At 39.9% G+C, this 21,816-nt stretch overlaps 1 protein-coding gene across 1 annotated transcript; it reads right to left on the minus strand.

Annotated features, from left to right (window-relative positions):
• Positions 1-8,361: 8,361 nt before the first annotated feature.
• Positions 8,362-20,933, minus strand: LOC122711149 (inhibin beta chain). Its single transcript, XM_043929635.1, has 5 exons — positions 19,970-20,933; positions 10,711-10,931; positions 10,090-10,330; positions 9,837-10,014; positions 8,362-9,420 (listed from the first exon to the last, which is right to left on the minus strand). The coding sequence occupies exons 1-5, from the start codon at positions 20,931-20,933 to the stop codon at positions 9,180-9,182; spliced, it is 1,845 nt and encodes a 614-aa protein (XP_043785570.1). The 3' UTR covers positions 8,362-9,179.
• Positions 20,934-21,816: the final 883 nt, after the last annotated feature.

Genomic DNA, 21,816 nt, shown 5'->3' on the forward strand with positions numbered 1-21,816 from the left:
GCTAATACGTTCACTTATATTTAATACAATATTAATTACAAAGGAAGCTGATCGCGAATGTTTCGAGATTTATGTACAAGATAATAGAAGCAGAGATCTTAATTCGAGACAAAGTATTTAAGTATGTTATGTATATGCCTGTCACGAAACGATTCGCGATCGCACGAACGAGATTTGCACGCTTCTCCGTTTTTTCATTCTCGATCGCTATCCCAGTTATATATATGTATATAACATAGATATTCAAAACCGGATCATTATTATTATACGCGAAATTATCGGTTTAGAATTGTAATCTAATATTGGTTTATTATTTATCACTAAAAGGGAAACAGAGAAAGATTTGGAAAGACATGCAAGTATATAGGCAAATGTGCAAATAGACACAAGCGATCGGACGGACAGATGGACAAATGTACAAAGAGAAAGAAAGAGAGAGAGGGTGAGAAGAGAAGAGGAGAGGAGAAGAGAGAGAGAGAGAGAGAGAGAGAGAGAGAGAGAGATGGAATTTTTGCAATAATTTGCAAATAAATAAGAGTATAAATGAATGATATAAAAAAAAAATTAACGAGTAAGTACGAAAAAGTACGTATTTGACGCGGCAAATTCGAAGAATAGCGTAGCCGTTTTCTCTGTCCTTTTGTTCGTTATCGATGCGATGGTAGATAGATTTTGCGCAAATGAGTATGTAAATACTTTACATATGTCGATCAATCGATCCTAAAGACGATGACGAAGGATTAAACGAATGAAATCGAATTAAAGATAAAGATATTAAATCGAAAAAAGATAGAGGGAGGGGCGGGGGATAGACGAGGCTGGTTAATCACGAGTAATAAATAGGTATTGCATTTGGACGGGTTTCTTCCGATCGAACCGCTGTTAAACGCGATCGAAGCGCGATTAAGCGACGATACGAATATCGTATACATGGACGTTCGGTGATTCGATTTGATTCGATTTTTGATTGAAAAGGAAACAACGGACGATCGTTACAACGATCGTTTAGCGATCGATTAACTTTTCAAAAACGTGGACATGAATGAGAACATCGTAATCGTGTGGTAATTTTAATCAACGTGATCCTCTTTTTATAATTTTCCACCATTTTTCTCTATTTATAATATATGGTACGAGAAAAATTTAAAACGACAGACCGCGATCGAGTAGTAAGAGTAACGAAATCGATAGGCGGTAAAGTTTTCAATTTCTTTTCTCTTCTCTCATCTTTGCTTACATTTCATTGCTTACATGCAAAACATTCGTCGTTGTATTCTTTCCTAATTTTTTTATTGCAATTGTCAATTGTGCTGTTGTGTTTTTGTCGCTATTGCTTCTCGTTTTTTTCTTTTTTCCTTTCATTTCCTTCTATTCTCCCCTATTCTATCTATCTATCTATCGATCCTTTTCCCTTCTTTTTTCTCGTCTTTCTCACGTTTCTCATTTCTTCATTTTACATCTATCCATATCGATATGCAACTACTTTATTATGAAACGATTGGAAAAAAACGTGAACCCGATCGGTTATCTGTTACAGATCCGAAATATAATTGCAAAAAACACGCGTTTAAATGCATACATTATACATAATAAGATGATATCGCATTATAGGACGATAAACGAATCGAACGGAAATTGAGGAAAACGTTGATTCCTCTCGTCTCTCTGTCCAAGTATGCGAGTGCAATATACCACGTGTTGCTCTCACGGTACGAAGAAATCGTGATAAGGCACTTTGATTCTGCATCGCAAATTCTACATATATATTTAGGGAATCGATCATCGATCAAATTCGATCGCGGCTTACGAAAAAACAAAAAGGAAAATACCGTGTTTTTCGATCGATTAAATATACGTGTGTGTATGTGTGAGTACGTGTGTGCGTGTGTGCGTGTGTGGTGCGTGCGCGTATGTGTTTGTGTGTATATGTGTACTTGTATATCGGTTGAATGAAATTGCAAGCGTGCTGTTACTTTTTTTTTTTAAATCCTTTCCTGATCTTTTCATAAAAAAAATTAAGAAATCGAACGAATTATTTATCCCATTTTGAAACAATACGAAAAAGTAATAATTAGTAAATTTTGTTTTTATTTATACACGAAACATATATAACAATATAACGCGATCTATTAGCGTTAAATACATTGGCGATTGCGATTGCGCAATGTAACGAATCTTGATGGATTATATTCTACGTTGTTTCATAATTGAGATAAATAAAATACGATATTTCGGTATATACCGCATAAAAAAATTGAATGAAGTCGTCAAACAATTTTTTTCAGTCTTTCATTTGCCCCAAACCCAAAACTATATAATTTCACAAAATACCCGAGATAATAATTTCAATCATTGTTGCAAAATGTACGTATGATTGACAATACGTTTGTTTTTCAAACTATATCGATCGCATACATATTTTGCGCTCCATCTTATAATTTGACAACGATTAATTAAACTCTCGATCGATCTTTGCTATACACACTTTTCCAACTTTTGTTTCGATCAACGATCGCGTTCACGTATTATAGAAAATCAAACTATCGAATTTTGCCAAATCTTTCTCATTCTTCTATCTTTTTCTCCTTATATCATTATTTGTGAATCGTTATAATTTCTCATATATTCTTCTTTTCTTTACATCTTTTTTCTTTCTCTCATATGCGTACGTATGCTCTCTCTCTCTCTCTCTCTCTCTCTCTCTCTCTCTCTCTCTCTCTCTCTCTTACTCCTCTCTTCCACCCATCCACCCACCCACACACACACGCACACACACGAACTTATACATTCATTAATTCTCGTTCTCTTTCCGTCTTTGTTTTTTCTTCCTCTCATTTAATTTGCGCGTACACTTTCTTTCTTCCCTCGACTTTTTCCCGCGCTGTCTCTCCGTTATAATTGCAATTTTTAAATTAATGAATTTTACGACTTCATATATATACGTATGCGTATATATATATGTATATATACACACATGTGCTGAGTGCAAGCGATATTTTGCAAAGATAAAAAACTCGCTTACAGCGAGATAAATGATGGTTATAATATGTTTACAAGTCGTGAATTCATGTATTATCTATTATAAGCGATCTATGTATGTATATAAATAGGAACGATAAGAGGTATCATTGTTTTAGAACATTATCGGAAAATTCAAGGACACTGATTGAGATGACTGACCGAGTAAAAAGTGAATAATAGATTTTTCATTTTCATTTTCACGTCACCGACACAATATTTTGCTCTTGTCTTTCTTCGTTATGAATTTTTTATTTTTTTCCCCCCCCTTAAAAAATCTTAATCTAGGAGGGATAGACTTAATTGTTTTCGGTAAAAGTTTTCGACCCGAACATATTTCTTACACGCTATTATTATTAATATTTTTATCTTAATCGTTATTATCATTTGATCGTAATCTCTCGTCTCTTTTTTTTTTATCATTACTTTCACGTCCTTATTTTTACTTGTACAATTATACTTATTATTATTATTATTATAATATTCATTATCGATATCATTATAATTAGCTTTACAATTAGTCAATGTATGAATGATAAAAATAGTAACAAAAGCAGCAATGGCAATAGCTGTAGCAGCGATCGAAATAGTATATTAATTAATAATAGCAATACTATAATAATTATAGTAATAATAATAATAATAATAATAGAAGTAAAAGTAGTAGTAGTAGCAATAATAATAATAATAGTATTAATAGCGATGGTGGTAATCGTAATAATATTATTAATGTCAATAGCAGTAATAATAGAAGTAACAGTAGCATTAAATAGTATATCAATAATAAGAACAGAAATAATTATTATAACAATAATTATAACAGTAGAAACTATTATTATTTCGACTGTTGTAATCATCATTATCATCATCTTCATCATCATCATCATCATTATCATCTTCATTATCATCATTATCATCATCATCATTATTAATATTATTATTATTATAATTAATATCATAATTATTATTATTACGATTATTATCATTATCATTATCATCATTATTATTGTTATTGATATTGTTATATATACAATTATTATTATTGTGATTATCATTATCATTATCGATATCAATATCAGTATCATTATCATTATTATTATTATTATTAATTATCATTATTATTATCATTATCATTATCATTATCAGTATTATTGTTGTTGTTAATTACTAATTATTATTATTACTATCACTATTATTGTTATTATAATTATTGTTATTGTTGTTTTTCTTCTTCTTTTTCTTCTTCTTCTTCTTCTTCTTCTTCTTATTATTATTATTCATATTATTATTATTACTAATATTATTATTATTGTTATTATTATTATTATTATTGTTATTATTATTACTATTTTTATTATTATTATTGTTATTATTATTATTACTATTATTATTATTATTGTTGTTGTTATTGTTGTTATTATTATTATCATCATCATCATCATCATCGGTATTTTTATATTGTACTTAGATATTATCATTAGTATTGTTATTATCATTTTATATTTTATCGTTAATTAATATTTACATTATTATTGTTATTCTTTGTCACGTTAAAGTAGATGATAAAGACAATCCTTGAGCTTGTTAAAGGCTTTGCGGAGATTCGTACATCAATCTAACATTTCCATCGTCCGTAAAAATATTTTTTTTTAAAGAAAAAATTAAATTTTAAAATAATATAAGAATATGATAATATACGATGATATCGAATACGATAATGTCGATGGAAGGAGTAGTGATGACGATAATAGTAGAAACAACGAAGTAGAAACAACGATGAAAGCATTATAGTGGGATATTAATGATAATGCGATTACTAGTAGTATAATAATATTGGTAAGAATATAATATAATCGTACTAATAGGAGTAATAATAATAGAAATGACGATAGTACTGATTATAATGGTAAAAGTATTATTTTTAATATCACTGACAGTAGAAACAATAGTAACATTTACGTAGTAGTGGATTGCGACGATGATGGAAGTTCACGCGTAGTGATTTCATTAATATTAATGATAATGGTGTGAATATGAAAACGATCGCGATGATACGAAGAAATATCAATGGCAGGAAAATAGCCGATATCTATTAGAAACGGCAATGATAATAATGACGAAAATGACAATAATAATAATAATAATAATGGCATTGGCGTAGATGATAATATTAATAATAGTTACAAGTAGTAAGAATAACGGTGACGATACAGCAATAACGAAAAACAGCGATAATAATGATTCTTTCGATAGAAATAATGATAAATAGAAATAATGGTATTTAGTTGAAATGATTAACGTTTAAAAAGAAAAGAAGAAGAAGAAGAAGAAGAAGAAGAAAAAAAAGAGTTACGTAAGGAATAAATAATTGTTAAAATAATTTTTAAGTCGAAGAGAAAACGAAGGGAAAAAGTAAAATATTCGTGATCGATATTGGAAATATGCTCGCTTAAAGTTGCTTTAAATCTTATTATTTTGGACGCAAATTTTTTTTTTTTTTACTTTCTTTTTTTCCGCTTTTATTATAATCAGGCAATCTGCAAAATGGAGAAATATTTTGTTCTTCTTTCGTTCCTTTCTTCTTTTTCGACGGATATATCCGCATGTTCACACACACACATACGCACGCACGCACACGCATACACACGCGCACACACACACCTCTCTCTCTCTCTCTCTCTCTCTCTCTCTCTCTCTCTAGGCTATGTTCTTGGTATATTTCTTCCGCATTTCTCATGAAAAATATCGTTATACATTTTAACTGAATTATCGGTTTGATTTCCGAAACAAGCAGGTATACATCTTCACCGTGTGAAATTGTTTTAAACGAGCAGACGATATTTTACATTTATCGTTAAATTAATTGATCGATTAATTATTTCCCGTTTGAAAACTTTGTTCGAATTATTCTCTCGTGCATATCGTACATAGGATATTGCTCGCGTAATGCTAAATCTCATTCTTTCATTCTTTTCTTCTTCTATTTTTTCCATTATGCAATGTCTTTAATTATTAAAAATTTTAATGCGAATATTTTTATGGTATATTTTTTTTATATTGCTTTGTATGTATGTATGTGTATATGTATGTGTGTATGCGTGTATGCGTGTGTGTATGCGCGCGCGCGTTTCATTTTTCTTCCCTTACTTCTCGTTTCTTTCCCTCCCTCTCCTCTTCCTCTTTACAATTTCTTTCCCCTTTTCATCTTCTTTCTTTCCCTAAGAGTCGTTCGTTCGTTTAAATATTTAAGCTTTTATCATTAAATTAGTGCATAGACTTTTAAGTTAAGTAGATGCAAAGATACATATTTTAATAAGGCCCAGTAAGGCTACGTGGGTCGATTTACTTATCCCACGAATAATTCAATATACATATACATCTTTCTCGTTAAAAGTTAAAAGTTATCGCGTGTAATTAACTTTTAGCTTCTTTCGTTATATCGTTTAGATGAATTTCATTCGACTTTTAATAGGTAGATAAAGTATATATATATGTATATATATATATACTGTCGAAAAAAAGTGACATTTTTTGATCGCAAAATTTCTTATTTCTTTCGAGAATCTATTCGAGATAAATTTAATAAAGGGGGAAAAGTATGAACCAACGATTGCTAGCTTACCTATGAAAGAAAAAACGTTGTTCCATTGTTCGAGGCCTTGTTTCGGGGACTCGATCGATTATAGTTTCTTTTATTGTCATTTGTTTTTATCGTTCGTCATATCTTTTATCGCAAAGAATGCAAAATTCGAGATCTCCTTCCATTGTTGTACGATGAGAAAAGAGGCTCGTGATTTCGCGTACAATTGCCAATTGCGATACGACTATTACATCTATGTACATTTTATTCGAACGTGTAATTATTATTATCCGTACGTTCAGTTCTGCATCCTCCTCTGTGAAACGATTATCGAAGAAATGCGATTTTCGAATTTTTTCTTGCCGGATAGGAACACGAGAATGTAGCGTACATGTTATGAAAGATGCGAAGAAAATTCTTTAGAACAATTTTCGTTTTCGTAAACCGAATATAACGTTACGTGTATATATATATATATATTTTTTTTTTTTCCCTTTTTTCTATTATTTAATAGTTAATCGCCTAGACATGTGCGTGTTACAAACGTACATAACGCGCGCGTAAAACTCGCGTGCAAATTTTCTATAATACCCTCTTTGTGATTGGCAGATTGAAAATTTGATAAGAAATATTGGAACTTTATAAAGTTATTTTATAACTTTGAGTTATTTTATCGAGTTATTTTATAACAGGTATTTGTCACGTTTTCAACGATTCTTTCGTTCTATCGGTAACGTTACACGGAATTTAATATTATCGATTAAAGTTAAATTCGATAAATAAGAATTATCGTTTTTTTTTCTTTTTCTTTTTCTTTTTTCGCTTTTTTAAATCTGTTTGAACTTTTGAGAACGCCCACCCCGTCCTATCTATTATCCCAAACCCTCCCCAAATCCCTAATATAACGCGTCAAATATTTTTTTCTTTTTTTCATTCTCCTTTCTTTTACCGTTTCTCACCTCTTACCCCTGTGTACGTATCTATATTTATATACACATATCTATATATATGTATATACAAATGTAGATACATACGTATATACGTATATATATATATATATATTTATATATATATATATATATTTGAATATATATATATTTAAATATATTATATATATATATTTAAATCTATATCGCGTATTATCCATGCATTTTACAATATAATATTTTTTTCTTTTTTTTTTTTTTTACCTTTTTCAATTTAAATCGTTTTACCGATACCTTTCAAACCGGTTTCAATGATACTTTCTAACGTATTATACTTTCGCATATAAAACAAGGCAATCAGATTGAGTTTTATAGTTTACACTTAAATTTTACGCTTTTCGTATTTAAATATTTATACTCGGCTGAATCACCTCGTGTGTCTGTATATATGTGTATATAATATACATATGTAATACATAAATCGTAAATATGGGATCACTTTCGTTACTTTCATCAGTTTCTTCCTTCATTTCTCGTTCTTTTTCTCTTTATTCCTTTTTTTTTTTTTTTTTTTTTTTTTTTTTTTATCATATCTTATACCTTCTTATAAAGGATCAAAGGCTCTTGGTAAGAAGTTTGTTATTCAATTCAATCCGAACGTAAGTATAATCCTCGTAGCTTCTTACCACGAGCACCTTGAATTAATTTTCAACCATCGTTAGAAACAATACGAAACGAATCGGAACATTTTTTTTTTTTCTTTTTTTTAGCGATAATCGTCTCTCGAGACGATCGGAAATCTTATTTCCGATCGATTTATGGTCGTTCGTTCGCACCGTTCTCGCGTTTTTACTTTACTTTCACGCTTTTACTCATCCATCTATATATAAGTACTTACACTCGCGCGCACAAACAAACGAACGAACGTACGAACGAACGAACGAACGAACGAACGAACGAACGAACGAACAAGCACGCACATACGCACATTTATCTTTTATTTATTATTATCATAATATCTTCCTTTTTGGAGATGGATACTTTATAGATTTTAAACGGCGCGAACGATTTATCTTATTAACGAAACTAAGCCAAGTAGTACTAAGTTAGAAAACATGGAGGTCGACGAAGGTAAGGTAAGCCGAATCGTGGCTCCTTTTTACCTTTTTTTTTTTTCCTTTTTTTCTCGATATCTTTGCTCGTTACTCTTCGATAAATATCCGATGGATCGGGAATGCGAACGATCGTCGGTTCGTCTAGCCGTTCATCTAAAACCGATAATTCGTTCCGCTTTGCCACCGATCGGGAATAAGAACGCGTCGATTCTTATCTATTATCGAGTATCGAGCATCGAGTTACTTGGAACAGTCGAGTTCCGACAAGACAAAGTAAGTACGCACAGAACGCTACGTATACCACGTCATACCACGACGATGGTAACGATAAACGCGGTCATCGATGGGGGATAGACGATTTTCGGGGGAGCGCGTTCATCGATTATATAAAGGTTTTTTTTATAGAAGATTTGATTGACCGGTGGAACCGTTCGTAAGGCAAGAGGAGGACGGAAGGAAGGAAGGAAGGAAGGAAGAAAGGAAGAAAGGAAGAAAGAAAGGAAGGAAGGAAGGAAGGAAGGAAAAGAAAGCTAGACGTTTTTAAGGACAACCGCATTCGTCGACCACCATCTTGGGTAAATCTCTTTTGATGATGTTGGAATCAGGACCATAGTAGATCAACGACATCGGGGAAAACTTGAGAGGAGCGCAACAAGGCTGCATACCGGCCAGTCGATCCATCTTCCTGTATTCCTCGATCACGTGGGTGTAGTAATTGAGGAAAGTGTCCGGTGTTCTGTGGCCAGCCGCGCAATCTCCCCTGCAGTAATTCGCGTAATACCTATGCATAATCGAATAATTATCGGATTATTCTCCGTGTTGTCGCAAAGTCGAAGGAAAGAAGGATTCGAGGAGAGGAGAGGAGAGAGAGAGAAAGAGAGAGAGATAGAGAGAGAGAGAGAGAGAGAGGAGGAGGAGGAGAAGATGGTAACTGGCGTGCAAACTGGCGTGCAAATTGACATGTGCGTGCTTCACCGCGCGAAGAACGGTTCGTTAAGCTTGGGACAATTCCGTTTGCGATAATTGGTGGTAAGCGAGGAGGGTTTAGGTTTTTTTTCCGTTACACTTGGAAGCGACACTTGGATTTCACTCGGGATACCGTAGGAATGAGCGGAGCGCGTCACGCTCTACACCCGCGCGAAAGCATGGTGCGGGATATCGGGAAATTTGTCCACGGAATTTCTCTCGTCTTCTTACCCTTGCGGTGCGATTATCCAATCGTCCCAACCGAGTTGAGAAAAGTTGACGTAGAATCTTTGCTTGCAGCATTGGCCCTTTATAGCGCCGCTACACTCGATCGCCCGCCTTCTAACCCGTTTCACAGCCGCTGGATCCGTACGCACGACGAGGAAAGGTCTGTCCGGATCTTGAGTACCTGGAAAACGTAGTGTTCATCGCTCGTGTCGACGAATCGTGTCGGCCGAGATTCAATGAGAGCAATGGTGTATACCTTTGGCGTTTAAAGATGGCGATTCGATCACGCGCGGGGAGTGCCCGTCAAATGTAGATACGTAGACGTGCGAGCCACATCCGGTACAATCGACGAGCAACGTCAATTTGTCCCTCGCTGTGTCCCGATTCGCGGTCGTGTACCAACTGTTCACAACTTTGGTAACGTCGAATTTCAGCCAACCCAATTGTCCGACGTTCACTCCGAGGGACGTGACCATTTCCAGGTATTGGCCAAGTTCCTGTGAAATTTCACCACGATTCATCAACATTTCGCGTTTCTCGCGAAAAAAGCGAAACGACCTTTGGAATCTCCTCCCCCTCCCCCTCCTCTTACTTCTCTCCATCGCCTATCCTAGATTGGTGTTACGAGAAGCTCCCCTGAATCGGCTGAAACCTGACAACCGTACAACCTACCGGTAAGTAATATTGGACGAAAGATCGGTAAAACGACTTAAGATCGCGATGCGTTTATAATGCGATTAAATTCATACGGAGTCGGGCGAAAGTGTTCTTCTCCTATTATTCCGTTATTATCTGTTACATGTGCATACGATATATATATATATATATATATATAATTATATATAATTATTTGCGAAAAAAGAAAATGTAAACTTACCTTTCCACGCAAATGCGTCGTATTGCCGCAACGTACTCTGAACACCCACAGAGTAATATTTCTCTGATTAGTTTGACTCTGTCGATTGCGTTGATAATGATGACCGTGCCTGAATTCGACTCTCGTCCAAAGCGTTGCTCTCTTGATCCTGAGCGGTTCCAAGGCGGGCTCTCCGCTCGACATCGGGAATTCTAGTAACGGTTGTCCATTCAGCGTGCGTCCTACGAACAACAAGCATATTTCTCTCGTCAAAAGAGAACATCCGCCAACGATCGTCTCTATATCGTCTCCCTATTATTATCTACTTTTTCATCTTTCTCTCCTTTTCTACTTTTCTCATACCGTATATAATCTTCGCCTTTGAAACATCTTTCATCGAACGTTCGAACGTATAATTTTCGTCGTTTTCGCGCTTCGAAATGAGTTTTTTTCCTCCAAAGAACGATCTAACGTTTATCTAATAAATTATCTAATAATAAAAAATTATCTAATAAAAAAAAGGAAAAAATAAAAAAAGAACAGAGAAAAAATGGTACATAGATGAGATGAGAAAGGGAGAGAGAGAGAGAGATGCAACGCGGCGCGGCGTCTCGCAAAGCTCGTAACGATACCGAGGACAATGTGTTGGTTGGAGACACAGGGATTCGCGTAGACACGGGAAATTACGACGATGAAATAGAAGAGGAGTTGTTGGTGTAGAAACGTAACAAGAGATACATCGAAGCTATCGAGTAATACACGCGTAGAGGAGAACACGAACGAGTTAACGCACACGGATCTCTAAATATCCGTATCGATGTGTGCGCATACTGTGAAAGCAACGTGGCTTCATCCCTTAACGGTTTAGTGAGTCACGGATCGAGAGCCGTTGGAGAGACGAGGATAAGCACGGGGTGTCTGCCACCCGTCTGCCTTCCTCCTTCCATTCCCCGCAACCTCCCTCTTTCGCCACTTTATCCCTTTCATTTCGTTCCTTTTCCATCTTTCTCTTTCTCTCTCTCTCTCTTTCTCTCTCTCTCCTTCCCCTTCCTCCCTCTCTTTTTCTCTCTCTTTCTCTCTCTCTTTCCCACTTTTCTTTGCTTTCCTACCCTTGCGTACGCAGCCTGTAGGCACCGACATCGACACCGACACCGACACCGACACCGACACCGGCACCGACACCGACACCGACACCGATACCGACACCAACATCGACGCCGACGCCGACGCCGACACCGACACCGATATCGTCGCTCAAACCAACAACGACATAGACACAATCGGAGACTCCCCTACTGGAATCAACGACATCCACACCCTCGATGCTACCCCGACGTCTAAGAGCGTCGTGACGCCAACCAAGGAGATATTCAACCTACCGATCTCTTGGCTCTACTCGTTTAACCTTTCGAGTATGGACCAACCGATATACGCGCAAACACGCACGCACGCACGTATCCGCTATTTCGATTCGCTCTGAAATTCCTCCCTATTTTTTTCTTTCTTTCTTTCTTTCTTTCTTTCTTTCTGGATCAACATTCATCAATTTTTATCCGATTTTATCTTCTTCCTAATTTTTAACTTATTAGATTAGATCTGTTTTCTCATTAAAGAGATCTTTGATCTCGTGGATTCTTATTTCTACAGATTCCTCTAACATCTACAGATGGAGAGAGCAATTCTCTTTTCGATTTCGAAGACAAATCAAAAAATATCTAACGTGAATCGTAAACGAAATATTCAAATATTCCGATAGATTCATCTTTCTATCGATTTTATTGAGATTCCCCTGTCCGAACTTATCGGAATAATTTCATTTCGTAATCGTATTTTGATTCGAGAAAATATACGTTGAAAATGGACAACGATCGTTGGAAGCAGCTAGTTTTCAGCCAATTTTCGATTCGATTCTATCTACGCCATTTCTAAATCGTAAGGGGGAAGAAAGAATCCTAGAAGAATCCTATTCAAAGGATTTCGATGAGTCGTCTCTCTCTCTCTTATCCGCAGAAGAAAATACATCTATATATATATATATTAGAGGTATTTGCTCTATACAAACAGATATCTCGATATTCGATATTTCCTTTTCTCTTTCCCCAATTGTAACCGGATGATGACGCGAAAGGAAATATTTCACGCGTTGTGGGAATAAGGAGAAGGTAGGAGAAGGTAGGAGAAGGTACGGATAATAGGAAAAATGGTTGGAAATATCAGGATATTCGTAAGAGCGTAGCGGCGGTCGCGACACAAGCGATGAATCGAGAGGGGCGTTGTACGACTTTGGTCCGGCCTCGCTCGAGTTTCGAGAGCATCGTGTGTCGCACTTTTCGAGGTCGGTGCATCGGGTACTTTTGCCGCTGCGCCGCAATGCGACACACCACTCAATCTACATTCCCATTTTCTCGCTTTAACAAAGATTTCGCATCTTTCGCGATTGTTAATCATCCATCCGGTCGATGATTCCACCTCGAGATATTCCACTCCCAGCCGATAAAGCTTTTCGTCCAAAATTTTACGTACGTGCATCGTAATTCGTAACTTCGATCCGATCGAGTTGCGAGTTTTACGCATCGATCGAACTTTCGAATGGAACGATCGTCATTTATCGATCGGTCGAATCGACGAAATCGTTTAACCGCGTAGTACGTGGACCTAGTTGATAAGATTCGTCCAGGAGATGAGATTTAACAGTATTAAATACGCTTTAAATGCGTTTCAAGTTTTAGTCTCTCGTCTCGAAAGGAGCGTATGTATGGTGGGAGAGAAATGGAACAGCGAATACGAACTTTCTCGATCTTGGATCTATTTATCGCATCGTTTTTCCACTCTTGCAAGTATGCTGCTTTGAATCTCGTACGATAGAGCATCGTACGAGAGAAAGATTCGTTAATTGTTGGGAAAAAAAAAAAATATCTCGAGAGAAGATATTATCCTTTGATTTCTCGAGTTCTTTTTTCTTCTATTCCGTACCGCGATTGCTCGTAGATGAAATAAATTAGCGCGAGTCGTCTCCTAAAAAAATACGTTCGTAAATTTGATGCGACCGAAGAAAAGAGAAGTCTCTCTCTTCGTCGTCGAGTCGTAACGGCGAAGTGGGAAACGAAGATCGAAAAAAGGACAGAAGGGCAGAAGGAAAGGAATAGCACAGGAAAAAAGAAAAAGAAAGAAATGAAAGAATGTTGAGATATTAATTTCCAACTTTTCTCTTCTCTTTTCTCTTCGTTGAAAATTTCACGTTCGAGACGAATCCCATAAGAGAGAAATATTTTGAAGGATTTCACTCGGAAACTGAGTTTCTTCGATCGAATCGAAATTAAGATTGGATAAATGTTTCAACACGCGAACGCGAGTATATGTATAAAGATGGATCGTACGCGGTGGTGAAAAGGAAGTGGGATGGAGTGAGATAGGGGAGGGAGTAATTCTAGGAGGTTCGCGTGAAAACGATCGAGTATCGACACGCGTAAAACCCGTTTAAAGTTATTAGGCGAATGGGGGATAAGAGAGAGATGCGAGATGGAAAGAAAGGAAGGAAGGAAGGGAGATGGCACGCACCGCGATTTTCTCGCCACGTTCGTCCACGATCGTAACTCGCGTCGACCCCGGTGCGAATCTAATTACGGAGAACGACGCGATATCGATGCGTTGCTCGATAATATCGCGTTATATCGTCTTATATCTTGCAGAGAATTGATCGTAATACGCGGCCGGTCAAATAAGAGGGTCAGATATAGGCCGGTGGTTGCCGGTAACCCTGATCCAGATCTATCGCCGCCACGTGGTCGCTAGCTCGCGTAGCTACGCTTAGCGTTATCATCGCGGGGAATCGCGACAACAAGATATTTTACAATCACGTGTCGCGAGAAGCGAGATCGATTCGTCCTAGCTTTCCAATCTTTCTGCCATTGTCACGACCGCGAAAGATCGGGGTTTGTAAGATCGGAGAGAGGGGGAGGATACGTAGGTTGGATACGTCGAAAGACGAGGCCACGTTATCGTCCGTGGACCGCGTGTCCGATCGACATCCGCGCGTCCAAAAGGAGATTCTTCGACTTCTTCTTTCAAAATTTTCAACGCGGGATCGCACGTGCATACGTATATACATACGTGTCGCGTACGTTTAATTTAGAAAAATGGAAAGCTTGTCGCTTTGAGTCGTAAAGTTGATCGATTGACTCTGCGGAAAATATGAAACGCATTCGATTGTGGGAAGGGGTTGGCGAGACGGGAGGAGAAGAAGGGTTAGGAGACGGGCGGAGGGATGCGAAGGAGAAGGAGGTAGAGAGAGAGAGAAAGGAGAAGGGCAGAGGGATGAAACGGGGCGTTTCCCAAGCCAAAACATTCCAAGCCTGGTTAACGATTAAACGAATCCTCCGATCCTTTCGTCGAAAGATAATTTTCTCTCGAAGAGAAAACAACAACAAAGTTTGCTGCCCGTTTCTCCCTTTCTCCCTTCTTCGACCGTATCGAAGCAAGATCGTTTCGACCATCCCATGAAATTTGACACGATTCGTTGAACGAATCGACGAAATTATCATTGGGAAATAGGATTGGAATCGAGGCGAAAAACGGAATCTTTCCTCTCCTCTTCGAAGAGAAATTTGAAATTTTGTTTTTTGTTACACGAACGAAAGCATCGCGATATGATGGAATCGTATCGTATCGTGTCGTATCGCGGAGAAAAGATGGGAGAGAGAGAGAGAGAGAGAGAGAGAGAGATAAAGGAAAGAAAATACAAAAGAGGAGGTGAAAAGAGAAGAAAAGAAAGAAGGGTAGATTTGGCGAGGTAAAGGCAGGGGGGAGAAAAGACGAAGTAACACACCCTTGATTTTGTATCCTAGAACGGGGAATAGTGTAGTGCGGCAGGATGAGGAGAGTCAAGAGGGAATAAGGGGGGGTGTGTAGTAGGAGATGTACGAAGAGCGGCGCCCAGCTGGAGCCACGTGCATCGATCTGACTACAGGCGCCAGCCATCCTATCCGTCGGCTCGTTCGTCCATGAGTTCGACCCTGTCCCACTCCAACGCACCGAGAACCGTTCACCATCCCACTTTGAACATCCCGCCAGCCTCCCTGTTCCGACCTTTCTACGCCACCATCACACCCTTCCTTCTTTCTTCTTTCTCCTATCGCTACCTACCCATCTTCTCTTCTCTTCTCTTCTCTTCTCTTCTCTCTTCTTTCCTCCTACGATAATAACAACTATCCACGATACAACTATCCACGATACAGGAAAAATGGATCTTGGTTTCGCGGTGCTCTTAACTCGCGTGCGTCTCGTACCACGTCCGACCAATCTTTCGCCGAAAGTTGAACGAACTCGATCCGCTTTGCTTCGCATAGAGAGAGAGAGAGAGAGAGAGAGAGAGAGAGAGAGAGAGAGAGAGAGAGAGAAGCGATTATCGTTGTTATTATTATTTTCCGTGCGAAGGATAGAACGCGACGATTTCTAAGATAAGAACTACGTCCTCGTCCGCTTGGTATCCTCGATTGTTTCACGAACTCGTACAATTCAGTGGATAATCATCCCCCGGTGCGTGGAAAGAGAGATGGAGGCGCGTCTCGTGGGGGAGGGGAGGGAATAATCTCGATATTTGTCTGGGCCGTGTTAAAAAGGATCTCCGTTTTGTTTGTCACGATTGCCACGCACGAGTAAGCACGATGAATCACGAGTTACGAGTTACGAGTTACGATTCACGAGTCTTGCTTACTGGTCGCCCGAGCTTTCACGGGGAATTGCGTTCCACGGAGTCGTCGCCAAGTTCTCTTTTAGAAAGAGAAGAACCGAGTCGTCGAGCACGTATAATGGCCAACTTGTACGGTAAGAAACGGTTCCGTCTACGACGACGAGATCTTCCCCGACGATGATTAACGTTCGAACGAATAACGGATATATCCCGTCCACGCTATTTTTTTTCTTATTATTATTATTATTATTATTATTATTATTATTATTATTACGTCGATACACGTACGCGCGCCTAACTTATTCATCCCGCCCACTTTTCTCTTTTTCTTTCACGTTTCTCGCGAATTGGAAAACGCGATTATTATCGTTTCTTTTCCTTTTTCTTCTTTTTTTTCTTACGTTACGCGAGAATCGCATTAGCCGTAAATGACAAGGAAAAGGAAAAAGAGAGAAAAAAAAAAAAAAAAAAGAGAAAAAGCGGAGAAAAAGCTGAGAGATTAGAATTTTATCGGGACAGAAAAATTTCCGACTCCGTAAATCGATTTTTAGCTATGCGCAGCAATATCTAAAACTAACGACCGCTAAGGGTCGTCGCTATCGCTACGGGTGTCTTGTCTTTTGTAATTGTTTCAAGGCACCCGTAAGCCATTCTCATTAGCAATATTTATTTATTTATTTTAATAAAATCGGCAAATGTACGTGTGTATACTTTTGACATGCAATAACACATGCACAACTCGCGAGGATATTCGCGAGGTCGCATAACGTCGTAATGCGATCGCTTTTAAATCGAATCGTTCGATAGACGGCAAGGAAAGACGGTCTCGTTACATGCTCGAGAGAAGCGGCTAACTTTGACGATGCATCGGGATTTTATCGAGCGCCGTAAAGCGAAATAATCCGAGAGAACGAGAAAAGGGGAGGGGGAGAGAGAAAGAGAGAGAAAGAGAGAGAGAGAGGGAGGGAGGAAATAAAAGAAGAACGAACGAACGAAGGAACGATCGAACGCGTTTTTTTTCAAGCGACGAAAAGGACGATCGGGCCCGTCGTAAGTAGAGTCGCGCGATCGACCTCGAAAGAAAGAATATCGAAAAGAAGGCTGATCTCGCGTATCTTCGTAAAGAGAAGATACGAGGTTGAGATGGAAAAATCAATCGAATCTATCTCCATCTCCACGGATTGAAATTGATAGAAAAAGTATTGGCTCTCTACGCTCCGATCGAATGGATATAATACAGACATATTCGGTTGAACCGATTAAGCAGAACGGAATAATTATTGGCGAAGCGTTGCGTGGAACGTAAGCCAGACATGCGAACCAACGAAACATATAATTTTCTACGCGTGTAAGGCATAAACGATAACGACGCAATTATTTTTCCCTTAAGAACGATGAAAATTTCTAGTTTTCTAGTTTTGTACGCGATCAAAATCGTCAAAATTAAGTAATCTTTGATCCGAGTAACGTGGAAAGAAATAGATAGAAATTACGTAGGATGGCGATATTCGTACGCCTTGATGGCTAGGAAAATTATAAGATCTCGAAATAGTAAGATATAGTAAGAAAATTCGATTTTTGTTCAAAGTTGGCACGTTTTGTTCAAAGCGATCGATTTCGTTTTTCGGATTTCGATGTAACATTCGTCTTTTCCAGTCTTATCGCACCGTCGCATTTTTCTCTTTCAACTCCCGTTTAAACTCTTGAAAACTCTTCTCCCTATGGGGAGAGAATTTAACTCGGCGAAGCGATTTATCGATCTTTTTTCCTGCTTAATTTCGATTCGTCTCCATAACGTTGCAACGTGTTTGTTCCCGTTCACTACATAAATTCCGAGTACCTTTCCATCCGTTTTTCTTCGATCTGGATTGGAGAACTTGTCCTTTCTAAGAAAAAGATGCCGCTGTTTACTCGACATCTTCTCCGCCTCGAACAAGTGAAAGTAGAAAGGAAGGAAGGAAGGATGGAAGGAAGGAAACGGATGTAATGGAACGATTAGAGGAATGCAGAGGAATTCAATCGAGGGACGAATCGATATTTTCACGGACATGCGGTGAAAAGATAGCGCGTTAACGAAATTTTACGAGACGTGGTTATGATTTAACTTTTAGAGAGACGCCCTCCCTCCCTTTTTTTTACGACGCGATTGAATCGCGTCGTACGTATCGCCGTAGAGATTTACGATACGACGCGAAACTCGCTGTTTCATCGACCATTTTCGCGATATTCGCATTCGCGAACAAAATCCCATGACTTAAAAAAAAGAGGATATAGGTCAAAAGTGTCTTCCCACGTTGCTATAGGGATCGATATCGAAGAGGCGATGGTGCTTTATAGTTTCTTTAGTTTCTTCAAAAAGAATGACGTGTTCGCCAGCTATGTATAGTGACGGGAAATATTAACGTTTAAAGTATCACGCATGCGATATATCGTAACGCGTTTATCGAGCAATCAATGTGCGTCGCCTCGGGGCGACGACCACGAATTCGGCTATGGCCGATACGATCCAAACGAGATTGCGACGACGATGTTGATAATCGATGGCTTCCCAACATCCCACTTGTTTCGTTTCGCGTTCGATCGAAAGAGGAGGAGAAGGAGGAGGAGGAGGAGGAGGAGGAGGAGGAGGAGGAGGAGAAAGCGCGAGGGCGGAACTCGAACGACGAAAATCGATGAAAAAAAAAAAAAATCACGTGATCGTGATCGGTGAAGAGGCGAAATATCTCGAGCGGTGGAGGGGGAAAAAAAAAAAAAAAAGAATTAGGGTTAATTAGGGCGACGCGTGACGATCGATCGAGCGAGAGGAAATCGCGAGGGGATCCTTGATCGTTGACCAAGAACTTATCGTAAACTCGAATCGAATCATCCCGCGATGACGACGAACGCGATAGATTCGTCGCGATACGATACGTTGACGAAATCGCTCGCTTCTTTCTACCTTCCGAGTTAAGCTCTATTACCCTTATTGTTAAACTTAGAGTTACTGAACTACGGAACGAACTATAGACGGTCGTGGCGCGACACCCATATCTACGAGGCCACGTGGCTGTACCCGTGTGGCCACGCATGCATGCGATCCAAGGTGTCGGTTCGTGACGTTTTCTGCGTACATTCTCTCTCTCTCTCTCTCTCTCTCTCTCTCTCGCTTATTCCGTGTCCCACGGTAATAACTCTCGTTGTCCTTTCGCTCGCGAATTCATTCGCTCGCGACTCGAGCAACAGGCCGATTCAACCGAGGATTGGATCGAACGAATCGACCCATCGTATACGTACACGCTCCCTTCCCAACGCGTACGCGCGATCGTTTTCTCTCCGGAGAAGAGAGACGTTCGGTTTTCGAGCGTTGATATCGTTATCGCGAGTGGCGCGAAATGCTTTCTTCGAAGCGTTCGTGAAAAAGGGGAAAATATATATGTATATATATATAGATAAAAAAAAATTCGAGTCGAGAGAGATCGGGATGATGGGCGAAAGGGTGAGTAGGTGGGAGGGGGGGTTGGTGCGAGGAAGTTGGGCGCGTGCGCGCTTCGACTCGACCGATCGTGCGACGAATATCGATCCGGATATCGATCGGAAAGGGAGAATACTTACCAGGTTCGGCGAACGTGATGATCTCCGAGGTTCTCGCGTAAAAGTCGTCTATCTCTTCTTCCGGTTCTCGATCCTCGCCTTCTCCCCCCTCGTACTCGCCCCGGTAAGAAGAAGCGATTCTCCCGTTATCCTTGGCAGAATCGTCGTCCACTCGTCGATCGAGATTCCTCGAGTACGAATACTCGTTGCCGCCGTAAAGAAACTCGGTCGAGTAAACGTTCTCGCGACGATCGTTTCTCGTATTGTCGGGCAACGGATAGCGGGAGAATTGCGCTTCGGCCCTGTACAAGGTCTCGAGAGCCAAGTGCCTGGGTACGGTGGCCAAAGTTCTATTCACGTCGGGTCGCGTTCTCAGCCCGAGTTTAGTCAGGATTTGATGCTTGATAGCCTCCAATCTCAAGTCGTCCGGGGTGGGCGCGGCGGTATCCTCCTTTCTTTCCCAACCACCGCCCCCCCTCTCATACGTCTCCCGGCCAATATATCGCTCTTGTCGTTCCTCTTCCTCTCTCTTCCCCTCTTGCTGCCGCTGTTGATGTTGATGTTGATGTTGATGTTGTTGTTGATGTTGTTGTTGTTGTTGATGTTGTTGTTGTTGTTGATGTTGTTGTTGTTGTTGTTGTTGTTGTTGGTGCTGATGCGGACAACCTGGACAAGTTTGATGATGATGATTTTGTCGGGGTTGTACGGGGGAGAAGGTCAGGCAGCACAGCGCCAACCCTATGAGGAAAACGTTGGAAGGTACGAGGGATCCTCTGTATCTGAATAAAACGCGTGTAGAGGGGAGCGAAGAGCGAGAAGATCGGCATGGCGATCGATCGGGGGAATCGACGTGAGCCGTCGTCGAGGTGGAAGAAGATTGTCGTTCGCAGGCACGCCGATCCCTGTACTCGATCTTCTCCCACAATCTCTCGTTTCGATCTGCGTTCGAATCGAGTCCTGCTCCGTACACCGACACCTGGTGCATCTCGGCGGCGAGTCACCTCCTCCACCCCCACCACCACCTCCTCCTCCTTCCCCCGCTACTCCTCCTCCCCTGTTCTCGATCCGCTTCCGCTTCGAGTAGCACCACCTTCCCTTTTCCGGTGGATCGGTGGCGGCGATCGCACTCGCCACCACTACCGCCACCACGCTCGCTTCCGAGCCTAGCGTTGCCCGTGCCGCGGCTCGGCCGACGAGCACCGCGACGAGCACGTAGATGACGGCGAGGAGAGACGGAGGAGGAGCCGATTCGAGGAGGACCGGTTCGACGATCGAGAGACGGGAGGAAGGTGCGCGGCGTCCTTGTCTCGGACCGACGACGGCGTAGGCACGGAGAAGACACGGGAATCGGACGCGTACGACGGGAACCTGTTGTCGAGAGGGAAGTAAAATTGGTATGGAACGGCGACCACGACCACGACCACGACCACGACCACGACCACGACAGGGAAAAGGCATTCTCGCCTAAACCCCCCATTACCAACTACCCGGTGCCGCTGTTTCAGGATCGATCTCACCCGCAAGATGGACCGCCGTAACCGGGTACACCCTGCTACCGTTTTCGGCCATTCGCGTTTCCGTTTTCACCGATTCAACACCACGTTTCTCTCTCTCTCTCTCTCTCTCTCTATCTCCACCACCACGAGTCCCTCCCCCTTCTTCCAACTTTCTCTTCCTCTTTTCTCTCTTCCTTCCTTCCTTCCTTCCTTCCTTCCTTCTTTTCTCCTTTCACCAATTCTTCTTTCTCCTCTCCTCTCTTCTCTCTCTTCTCTTTTTTTTCCTCTCTTTCTCTCTCTCTCTCTCTTTCTTTCTCTTTCTCTCAATTTTTAACCTTATCACCGCGTTATGGTAAAAAAAAAAAAAAAAAA

This window comes from Apis laboriosa, unplaced genomic scaffold (genome assembly GCF_014066325.1).
Source record: "Apis laboriosa isolate Shangri-la unplaced genomic scaffold, ASM1406632v1 scaffold16_cov148, whole genome shotgun sequence".
Classification (NCBI taxonomy): domain Eukaryota; kingdom Metazoa; phylum Arthropoda; class Insecta; order Hymenoptera; family Apidae; genus Apis; species Apis laboriosa.